The sequence below is a fragment of the Myotis lucifugus genome, unplaced genomic scaffold (assembly GCF_000147115.1).
Source record: "Myotis lucifugus unplaced genomic scaffold, Myoluc2.0 scaffold_152, whole genome shotgun sequence".
Classification (NCBI taxonomy): domain Eukaryota; kingdom Metazoa; phylum Chordata; class Mammalia; order Chiroptera; family Vespertilionidae; genus Myotis; species Myotis lucifugus.
Window position 1 is genome coordinate 21,057 of NW_005871200.1, and position 12,381 is coordinate 33,437.

Below are 12,381 nucleotides of genomic sequence, written 5' to 3' on the forward strand. Positions count from 1 at the left end.
TTACTATATAATCACTTGATATAATGTTTACACTGCACACTAACACCCCACTCTTATGAGGAAAAAGACTACAGAGCTTATCTACAAGTCTATATAATGGTTACTTTTGAAAAGCACTTTAAATCTCTTTCATTTAAGTATTAAAAACAGTCACAGTTCTTTATTTCTGAGCTGAGACTAAATTATAGACCTCATTATATTTCACCTTTAAGTACCCCAAATACTTCAACATGCATTTCCTTAAAGGGTATTTTCTCTAAAAAACACAGTAACATTTTTACACCAAAAAAAAAAAAATACAATAATTTCATAACATCTAACATATAGCCAATATTCAAACTTTCCCAACTGGAGGATTTGTTTTTAATTAAGATGCTACTAAATAATTATAGGTAGGAAAGGTGGTGGTGAAATAATTATTTCTTTTATTTTTAATCCTAATCCGAGGATGTTTTTTATTGATATTAGGGAGAGAGAGAACCATGAATAGCTGCCTCCCGTACCAACCCCGACTAGGGATTGAAACCACAACCTAGTTATCTGCTCTGACCAGAAATTGAACCTGCAACCTTTTTGGTGTATGGGACGATGCAACAACCAACTGACCTAACCCAGGGCAAGATATAATTATTTCTTGAAGTTTTCCCCCTCTGCTTGTTTGTTAAAATTAAAACCTACAGAATAGATGATGAGCAAAATGAACATTCCTGTATTTTCAACTTGAATTACCAACTGTTAACATTTTGCCACATTTTTTTTTTGGATACACCATTTGAAGTAAGCTGCACATTCTATTTTAATGCTGTTTTTTTTTTCTTTATTGATTAAGTTATTACATATGTGTCCTTAATCCCCCAATGGGCCCCAACCCCCCCTGGTGTCTATGTCCACTGGTTAGGCTTATATGCATGCATACAAGTCCTTTGGTTGATCTCTCTCCCTTACCCCCACCATCCCCTTCCTTCCTAATGCTATGTGTTTTGTTTTTTTCAACTTAACACCATAGAAGAAGGGCACAGGGTAGATATTCATAGGTATCTGAGTAGATATACACAGTAAAACACTTTTGAGGAAATGTATAACCTGTTAGCATACCCTGTCATAATTTTAAAAAGACTACTTTAGATCTCTTTGTTCATTATTTTATCCCAGGTGCCTATCTATAGACCCAGAATCATTATTTGTTTAATGTATAAAAGGTAATGGGGCAAGAATGACCAGGACAATTACTTGTCAGTTGGGACTTGGGGTAAAGGGAGGTGTTTAACATTCAAGTTCAGGTACTAAGGTTCCAATCAAATTAGACACAGCCCTCACCCATACATTAACACCTACTTAGAATATCTACTTGAGAAATGTAGGGGTGAAACTGTACCAGTAAAACACTTATTTAGAGTATAACTTTAAATAGTTAAACATAGGGCAATGGCATCCTCATAAACATAAAATCAAGCCAACAACACCATTTCTATCACCAACATACCAAAGTGAAGTTAAAATATTTCCAAATTAATGTTCTGTTAACAGCACTGAAAAAAAATCACATTGAAGTCTAAGAAAGTTTGTTAAAGTCACCTACCTCTTGAGTTGCTATTTTACGATTTAATTCAGCTACTTTGGAAGAGGAATTTTCTACTGCATTTTGGCAAAGGAGTTTCTCTATTTCCCTCTGATGAGATGCTTTGAGAGATGTGATGTGTGCTGCAGTGTCTTCCTTGACCCTTTAGAGCAAATGAAAGAAAACCACACATAAAAGCAGCTCTTCAACCGTTAATTCAGAAGCTAGCACAATAGCAGTGTAAGAAGCAAAGGGAGAGAGGGCACCAGTATCTACTGCATTGTGCTAGGGGACTCACACATTACTTACTGCCTAGAACCACTCCACGAGCTCACAATTATTGACTGAGTTTAGGAGAGAGGAATGTATCTAGGATCCAGATCAATAAGCTGCAGACCTGTGGTTTGAGCCAGCACATCTGAACCTTAGAATCCAGGGCAGGCCTTCCACTCTACCCCCAGTGTAGGGCTGCACTTTCTGAGGGAATTGAATGTTCTAAATGTTCTTTTTGGATTTAAAGCAGAGGGTCTGTCTTGTCTTTTAATTAAGACTAAGATTTCTTGACCAGATTGTTATTTGGATAATCACAACTGTTCCCTTGAAAAACTCCAATGCTTTGTCTTGGCAACATTCTCCAGTTTCTGGCCTATGCGTATGACTCTGGGCTAGTTGCATGTTGCGAGAATAAAATTATTTTTACAGTAATTCTCAGGACACAGGATAACTGAACTTAATAAGTTTGCACTGCTAAGTATGAGAGACTATTCATTTGTCTCTGTGACAAAATTTATGCATTCAGAGGCAGTTTAGTAAATGGTGAAGTTACAACTAAAGAGCTGATACAGTACTTATAGCTAAGTATTTCCTCTCTTATTGGAAATATTTGAAAATGACAGGATTTTAATCAAAGCAGATATTTAGTAAATCACTGTTGATACTTATTAACATAATTCCAAAACTACAAACAAATATATATCAGTTGCTCATTTGATTATATGAAAATCTCTTAAATGGAAACTATGTGATTAGGGTCCTAAGGAAAGCATAAAAATCTGAAGCACCCATGGTATAGTGCTCATAATAAAAACTGCCTGAATCTGGGACCAGGGAAGGTTATATCTCGATTCTCAGACCCAGAGCTGTCTGAGAAACAGATCAACAATACTCAAAAATTATAAATGTGTATAGAAAAATTTAAAGAAAACAAACCCTGAATTTTAAATTATTTCTAGGAAAGAATGTGATTATTTACAAATAGCTTCATTGATACTATCACATTCGGGACTATAGAAAAAAAGTTTCAACTTGGAAGCAATATGGTTACCATGATGACTCAATGATAGGTCACCACCAATCAATCAATAAACCTCAACATGTTAGGTATTATCTGTGCTCATTCTGCCTGTATTCTACCAGGACCTACCTCTTCCTTAATTCAAGTACTCATTACACACTGTGATGCCTCCAACTCTGTGTTCTTCCAGTAGTCAAATGTATTGACATCCTAATCTACGAAGGGCGTAACTGTATATTCAATATATAATTTATATATTGCTTCATAAACATTAAATTAGCCCTAACCGGTTTGGCTCAGTGGATAGCGAGTTGGCCTGAAGGGTCCCAGGTTCGATTCCGGTCAAGGGCATGTACCTTGGTTGCAGGCACATCCCCAGTTGGGGGTGTGCAGGAGGCAGCTGATCGATGTTTCTGATTCTCTATCCCTCCCCCTTCCTCTCTGTAAAAATCAATAAAAATATATGTTAAAAAAATTAAATTACATTTTTGTACACCTGAAGACTTATTTTAACTCTCACACTCAAAGCTATTGTGTTTACAGGTTGTAAAAGAAGTATAATCCTAAATCAGTTCTCAAGGAGCTACAAGATAGAGTTATGATTAGTATTTCGTGGTATATAAATTATATAAGAGCTCAAAGGCAGAGGCAGGCAATTTCCTGGGAAGGTCTAGGAAATATTTTGTGGAAGAGGCAGGACTTGAAACATGAACAAGCAAAAGGCAGTGAAGAAATTCAGCAAGTCAGGCTTAGAAAGTCTGATTTTTGAGAAGGGAGAATAAAGAGAAGTCATGAGTCAATTAAAATGAACAGAAAATAAGTTTTAGTCAGAGTGGCCAAATCATGGAGGTTAAGGGAGGGAACCACTCAAGAAAGCAGTACAGTGGACAATGTCAAGGACAACGAGGATGGAGACAACCCCACTGGTCTGAGAAAAGTCATTACTGAGAGACCAGGTTTGAAAGAATGATGAGAGCCACATGGGGAAAAAAGAAGACGCTACTTGTGGGAAACCGGTACAGAAAGACAGAAAGGGGACCAGAACTTGGTGTGATCAGGAGAAAAAATCTGAGCATGTTGGAAACCTCAGAGGAAAGACAGTGATAGTACTTGGAGATTCTGAGGAGGAAAGAGATGAATGGATGTGACCACAAGATTAATTTGGACGAGTTATTTTGGAAAAAAGGACCCTGTCCTCTTAGAATGTCACCCCTTTTTCCTAATAGCTGTTTTTGACAGTAATCTACCTATGGCAATCACAAATAATGATATTCATTTGCAAGAAGGCCCACTAGCACCATTTGAATTCTTGCAGAAAGAAGACAAGATTGGTCAGCCCAGGACATGGTGTGGGTTCACATGGAGATTCAGGTTCATCAGAATCTGGTTCCAAAATGAAACAGATCTATGCTAAGCAATGTAATACAATTTCTTAAAATTCAGTTCAGGGTATAACTAATTATCTAGAGGAAATACATCTTATAATTTAATAACTTATCTTTTTGTCTCCACATATTAACAAATTCACATTTTACCTTTTCATGGAATTCTCAAACTGGTTCATAGCTATGTCAGATTTCATCTTCAACTCATTCCTCTCCACGATTACTTTCTCCAGTTCATTTTTCAATCTGCAGTTTTCTTGCAAAACCTCTGAAATGTGGGAATCAGAGAAAGTATGTGGTTGGTAAAGCTTGCCATCCAGGGTTCCAGGGAAGGAGTTGGCACTTCCTTTACCTGCGTGCGAAACTTCCTTCTTTACCCTTTTTGCAGTCATTTCCTCCCTCCCCTTGGAGTGCTGACTGGATAGCATCATTCTTCTCTCCTTCTGAAGCTTCTCCACAGTTTTCGAAAGGTCTTGTATTTCTCTCCCCTTTGCCGCCAGCTCCTCATTGAGTCTTGCCAGTTTAGCTTTAGCATGAGCCTGTTCCACCTGGAATTCGATAGACTGGAAATCTTTATCATCTCTATTTTTCTTGAGTTCTAACTCAGCATTCTGTTGTTTAAACGTGTCTATTTCAGCTTCAAGGTTTCTTACAGTGATTTCATGGGCTTCCTTAATGTCGTGAAGTTCTTTCTCCAGTGCTTTAACCCTGGAGGAGTTGTCATGTTGGTTCTGGGATGCTGCCTTCAATTTGTGGGCAAGCAGCTGCTCCTGTTCCTCTAGTCTCTGTTCATACTGAATCTGAAGAAAAGAATCCATGTAATGTCAAACCACTGCTAAATATTTCATTAGTTACTGAAGCCCTGTATCCTACCAGGACCTACCAATTCTTTTATACAGGCACTCACTGATGCCTCCAACTCGGTGTTCCTTGAGTCAAATGCATTGAAGTCCTAATCTTTGAAGGGCATAACATTATATAGTCTCAAAATATGTTACACAATTTCAGAATTAATGTTGCTTTATAAACATTAACTTACACATGTTTTTGTATCCCCAGTGCTTATATTAAATCTTACAATCAAAGCTATTATTGTATACCCTTCTTTATGCAAATTGACAAACTATATACTCTTTGAGGATAAACAGGAAAAGCGATTGGGGATACTGAAGTCTTTAAGGTATAGAACATTTTCAGCTTCCTAATAGCAATTTAGAAATCTCATATGGAGTTAAGTAAGTTAGGTTAAAATTTGTATCCTGGAGATTTTTATTATAAATGAAATAACCTTAATAGTTTACCCTGTGGAAAGAGGCACTGATAGTGTTTGCTCATTCATTCAATGAATATTTAGTTTGCTATCACTGCTTGCCAAGCACTGGGCCAGATGCTAGGAATAGAGAAACTCAGTTCTTGATTTCAAAAAGTTCACAGCCTGGTGAGGAGAGTGACATGGCAACAGTTCCGATGTCCTATGACCCCTGTAGCAATGGGCCTTTGAACATGCTAATTTCAGTGGAAATATTTTCAAGCATAGCAATTAAAATATTTTATACTGAATATATATCAGAGATGCTTTATTCTGCCTTTTCATGACTAATTTACACTAACTCTAGTATCACTGAGAGGGGCTCATGTAAAGATTATCCTGTGCTTGATTATTTCACGTTTGAAATAAGTTACTGAAGGGGGACAAAAAGGTAGGATGAATCTAGGTTGCTTTTGCAGCTGACACTCAAGGTAAAGGTTTTGTGAGAAAGGATGTTTAGAGCTATTTATTGCTAAGATGAGACCTAAGAAGTGTCTGTGCCCTGGTCCATCTCTGAGTCCCATCTTTATGGCACTTACCTTCATTTTCTGAAACTCTTGTTCCATGGTACGAAGGCTTCTCTTTGCTTCTTCATCTTTGCCCTCCAGATCGGCTTCTAGTTTTTTAATTCTTTTTTCCATAAATTCCACTGTGTTTCTATCTACTGTATCACCGGCTGCTGATGCAGCCAATATTAAAGCAGGTAAAGAATTAGGATATCTTCTCTTTAGAATTCCTTCCATTTCCTTAACCTAGTAAAATATTTTTGTATATATGTAAGTTTGCAAATATATAACTAAGCAGTTTAATATAGATTATGCTATATCAGTTATGTCTAGATTTCAGAGATACTTATATCATATCTCACGACTGAACTGAATGCACAGAAGCACAAATTAATTTCAAATTTTACATCCTTAGATTGATTAAAAAATCTTACAGTATAATATCTAATTAATTACTGGTGAATTTACAGAAATCCTCTCATATTCATTTGAAACAGATTTTGGGACTATTATACTATTAATAATCAGTCTTTTTGAGGACAAAGAAAGCTCTTTTCCCGCCTTTTTTCTACAGATCTCCTCTAATGGTAGTTATGCTGTCTACTGACTGAAATATTACTTATATGCTCATGAATGTGCAAACTTATTGCAATAAGCATACCCCTTCCTGCAAGAATCTCCATCCTACCCTAACCCCCTCCAAATGAAGTATAACCTATTTTAAAATGACTTCAATTAGGAAGAAGAATTAGGTGACAAAAATGTTCATTTAAAAATGTTCATATAAAAACAACAACATATTATATGGTCTTCCTGGAGAAGAGAATGGCACCAGGGTGCACAGAAATTAGAGTTTGATTTTATATATTCATATGTGTGTATGCCTTCTTTTGTTAACGGTATTATGGTTAAGATATCTTTGGAAAACATATACTAAAACAATATTCTTTTAACAGTTTCCAGTCTCTGAGTATGCAATCAAATAAATAAATAGCACCTAAGAGGCAGTCTGTGCAGCTACAGCACATTTGCTGTTAAGACTGTGCCTCTAGCTTTATAACCTGTGTCAACTCAAAACCTCTGCTGCTTCACTGGCAAAATGGGGATGATAATACCAATTTCATGGCGTTGATACAACTAAGTGAGGAACAAATGACGTTTATTTTGGTAACGGGCTTAGGAGAGTGCCCACCATCTAGGGAGGCTTGATATTACTGTCTTTTATTTTGATCTGGTCTCAAAAACTACCTCCCTTAAGGTAAGATGGGTTGCTGGTGTTCAACATCCTGTTTATAAATTGAATATTGAAGTGTCACATCATTTGCAAAGTTAACAACAGATATTTCCGTTCATAAAAACTGCTTGCACAGTCACAGATGTACCATAAACTGGGATGTATCCAGAGATAAATATTGGTAACTTATTTGTCTACAAAATTGTCAAAGCTTTCCTTCCTCTGGTATTTAAAACCTAGTCATTTCCATTAGATGTAACCATATAAGGGTATATACATATACACCAAATGTATTAAAAAGAAAAGATCTAACTTTTGTTTTAACATATTTAATAATGCATTCCTTTAAAATTTTAAGAAATATTTTCAATCTGATTTTGATATCTTGAAATGTATATTTTTACCTTCTTTAATTTTGCTTTTTAATATTATTCTTTAATCACTGATACTAGTGTGGCTGCCATACAAAGTAAAAATTTTTTACAAATTTCTCACTGGAATATCTATTAAATAAAAGTATGAACAAATGCATATAATTTGATTTTCACTATAATATGCATTTAATTAGCTCCATTTTTACTTATGTGCTATTTAGAAAAGGAGATATATTATTCTGTAATTAAGCTATTTCAGAATATATGGCTCTAAAATGAGCCTGAATATATATAATATACCTTGATTATAAAATAAGTATTAAGGTTTAACATCATTAAGATAGAAATGTTCATGGGAATAGAATTAATAAGATCTAAAATGTACATGCAGCCAACTATACAAAATACTACTAATGACAATATTTTAGAAAGATAAAATCGAAGATGATACTAATACATTTTTAATGAAAGTGTTAATAAAAGAGGAAGGTTATGGGGGGAAAAAGGGACATATGTAATACTTTCAACAAAGATTTTTTAAAAAAGAGGGAGGTTACTTTTGTAAAGCATATTTCTGGTCATTATCACCATTTCACATCTTATTTTGCTATTAGGCATGCTTAATATTTTTCTCACACCTTCAGTTCTATATTTCTTTTTACAATAAATGTATCTATTAGAGAGGTATTTTCTTTGGTTTTGTTTCTCTCACAAATCTGGATGGCTAATCTAAATCTAAGCACTGAAAAAGAGCCCAGCAATCCTGGTTACTTCAGAATATTTCTAGCTCTTCAGATCACCTTTGTGGTTCCTTTCCGGGAACTGAATCACACTCCAAGTCATACCTTTTAATATAAGAACAGGGCCTATAAAAGTAACAGAGGTAACTTTTTGCTAGTTTTCCTTCTTCTCATAAAACTGAAATAATATTCAGCTTAGTGATGACCTCACAGTTTGGGGTTTGTGATGGAATAATAGCCATACATTTAAGTGTCATTACTTGACTGAAGACTCATGCTCTCCATCAACAGGGCTGGAATACCTTATTTTAATATTTAGGTATGAATAGAAAAAACTAATTATAGAAAGTTTAAAAACAGAAGGAAGACGTTAATAAATATTCCACCCCACAAAACTACTTCAATTAAAAAAATCTTTATCATAATAAAAGTCACTATATGATTTTTGAAAAAGGTCCCCCAGTTACACTAACTATGAAATGAGTATTTTTAAGCCTAAATAATGAGTAAGAGCTCAAAATTATCACCAGCTCTTTGGGTGCTGAATGTTCTGTTTCCAGGGAGTCTGGTAATGCTTCCCAGCATTACCAACATGTTCCCAGCTCTACACCGAGTTTCTAAATTCTGCTTCCTCTTCCTTCATGTCTAATAGAGCTGATGTAAAATAACCTGTCCTCAATAGGTCTACCATCCAATGAGGCACACAAGTTTAACTCTTTATGCATAAACTATAGATTATATAAAATGATGTTGTTTACTATTTTTATTAATATTATTTTAAATATGTATATCAAGTAGGGACAGTTTTATATTACTACATCTTATAGAAACTGAAACAAGAAAAAACACAATAGACTCTACATATACCTTAATGAAAATTTACCCTGAACACATACTTGTCGCTCTAGGTCCTGAATTTTTTTGGCATCAGCTGCTTTATCTTTTAAATGTGTCTTCTTCTGAAGAGATGGATTTCCAAATTCAGCTTTCAGTTTCTCAGCCTATCAATAAGTAAAAACATGTAAAGAAGCATATTTAAAACACACCCGGGAAACACAAGGAGGAAAGCACAATGGAGTTTATTCATTCGTTTATTAATTTCCAGGCATGGCTCTGTGCTGGCCAGGTGGGGGTGCACAAGCCAAACCAGGTCCCTGCTTTCTTGGTGCTTATGCTCTAGTGGAAGGAGAGAGTTGATAAGCTAATAAAGTAAATTAATACCAAAATAACCTCAGAAAGTGCCTTGAAGGAAAAAAAAAAAAGAGTGAAGGAATGGAGGAATGGGAAGAAAGGGTCAGAGAGGGCAAGGTTGGCAGCTACATTAGATAAGGTGGTCAGGAAAGGTCTTTCTGGGGAGTAGAAATTTGAGCTGCGACCTGAACAAGGAGAGACAAAGGAAAACCAAGGACAGAGTAATCTAGGTGAAGGCAACAAGTGGTGTGAGCTTGGCATGTTCAAGAATCAGTGAGTGCTGTGGTGTGGCTGAGGGAGAGTGGTTTGTGGAAGTGTGGCTCGGATGAGGCTGGAGAGCAGGCAGAGTGCAGACCACGTGGGAACTTGACAGGTCGTGATAAGGAGCTTGGATCTATTTGCAGAATAATCTAAACTAGACTACACATCTAAAAGCAAACCCAAACCAGTTATTTTAAGGATTTAGAGTATTAATGACATAAGGCTAAGAAAAACTGTTGAATGCAATAGGGTGGACCCACAGAAATACACTCTAAATGATCTATTACCTCAAGTTTGAGCCTCTCAATTTCTTCATTTGCTTCTTTAAGTCGAACTGCATCTTTATCCAGAAGTTCCTGATTTTCCACATACCACTGTATTCTTTTTTGCAAACGACTAATTTCTTGTTTATGTGTTTCTTCTAAAATTTTTATTTCATATAATTTTTCACCTATAGGATAAAATAACTCAATAACTACTTTTTCAAAATAGGAAAATTAAAGATTTTAAATGAAAAACAATGCCTAACTAATGAAAGCATTATGAAAAAATAAGAGGCAAAAACAACTGATGAGATGCAAGGTAGTGTCTAATTTAACTTATTAATAAAGGGAGATGAAAACTGTTCTTAATCTTAAATCCTCAAACTGAGCAAAGTTATCTATGTAGACATTTTTGATACATCAATTATCTTCCCACTGACTTTCATTATAAAAGTAAACTTGTGCCCTGACCGGTTTGGCTCAAGTGGATAGAGCGTCGGCCTGGGGACTGAAGGGTCCCAGGTTCGATTCTGTTCAAGGGCATGTACCTTGGTTGCGGGCACATCCCCAGTAGAGTGTGCAGGAAGCAGCTGAATCGATGTTTCTAACTTTCTATCCCTCTCCTTCTCCCTTCCTCTCTGTAAAAAATCAATAAAATATATTTTTAAAAAAATATATTTTAAAAAAAGTAAACCTGTTTCCATGGAAAAATAAATATTGGATTCAAGATATAATAGAGTATTCCTATAATTATTTAAAAAGTAACAATAGCAAAAATTAGTAGATGCTTACCATACATGTTTTTAACACAACTTATATGATGGCTTTCATTCTTATTCTCTTCTTACAGATGAGGAAAATAAGTATAATTTCCTTACAAACAGGTAAGTGACTTTTATTGTATATATCTTATACTGAGATCATAATATTGCAGAGGAAATATCTTTACTTTGGCAAACAAGAACTTCTGATGTACCTTTCTGACCCTATGTTCTGCCATCCAACCCACAAGTGCACTCAGCATCATGCTCATGAAACACTGGAACAGCAGCCTGTTCTTCACTTCTGAATCTTACCCTCTGCCAGGACCCAGCTCAAATGCCACACCTCCCCGAAACTCTTACTTAGCACCCTGACTCATACTTATTTGTAATTGTTTCATAGTAAACTTTTTTTTGCATTCTTCTCTTACTTTCTCTTCTTTTCCCTGGTAGAGAATGCCATATTTATCCTTGTGTTTTCTACAAACACAGTGCAGTGTTATTTGTTCTTTGGCAAATACCTGAGAGCCTATTTTAGACCCGGGGATAAAAAGGCAGACCAGACCCTCAGAAAGGTTACAATCTAGCTGGGATGATAAATGTAAACAACTAATGCTGCAAATTAAAAATAGACCTTGATTTTCTTTGATCTTATCATTATCCCTGATAAAGCCAATCAAATACTCATACCTATTACTAATTAAAAAAAAGTTTCTAACATTACACGTATTTCAAGGAATAGCATTTTGATTATACTGTCCAAATGCTATTACTTAAATTCTCGATTAAACAGCTATGAGTATAAAGGTGAACTTTTTTAGCTCAGTGTTACCTGTGACATAAGCAACCTGATCTCTGGCATGGTCTCGGTCTTTCTTCATTTTTTCCAAGTCTACTTCAAGAGCTTGTTTGTCTTGTTTCAGTCTTTTGATGTCTTCCAATAAACTGTTTTTTTCTTTCTTGATATTCATAGAAATACCAAAGCAAATTATTTTTAAACCAACATAAATTGTAGCATAGTTTCTTTCACACAATCTATTACAAATACTGCTAATTATTTTTTCCTAAATTTTAGCTCTGATTTTATCACACACACACACCCCAAATTATTAATAGCTCCCCACAGCCTACTAGAATCAGCTCTAATCATCTACTCAGTACAGCCTGAAAGACCTTCTCATCTACTGTTCTAACTTCTGGATACTGCAATAACCTGCCTCTTCCACTCTCAGCATCCATAGTCTAGTCTCCTCACAGCAGCCAGAGGATTGCTTTAGAGAGTCAGTTAATATCACTCCTTTGTTTGAAACTCTCTGGCTGCCATCCTCCAAGGACTCAAAGTCCTTACCATGACCTTCAATGTCACATATACAGCAGCCTTGCTCACATTTCTGACTGCACCTACTACAATCTGTCCCCTCCCACTCCATTCCCCCGAGACCTCCTAGTTCTTTGAACACGCCCAGCACACTCCTACTCCAATGTGTTTGCACTTACTATTTCCT

At 35.7% G+C, this 12,381-nt stretch overlaps 1 protein-coding gene across 1 annotated transcript in view; it reads right to left on the minus strand.

The window, feature by feature from the left end:
* CEP162 (centrosomal protein 162) overlaps positions 1-12,381 on the minus strand; it is an 80,331-nt gene that overhangs the window by 19,678 nt on the left and 48,272 nt on the right. Inside the window, exons 19-24 of the mRNA XM_023759341.1 lie at positions 11,709-11,835; positions 10,140-10,303; positions 9,297-9,401; positions 6,086-6,298; positions 4,388-5,037; positions 1,580-1,721 (exon numbers count right to left, since the gene is read on the minus strand). Coding sequence (XP_023615109.1) covers positions 1,580-1,721; positions 4,388-5,037; positions 6,086-6,298; positions 9,297-9,401; positions 10,140-10,303; positions 11,709-11,835 — 1,401 coding nt within the window. The remainder of the gene's footprint in view (positions 1-1,579; positions 1,722-4,387; positions 5,038-6,085; positions 6,299-9,296; positions 9,402-10,139; positions 10,304-11,708; positions 11,836-12,381) is intronic.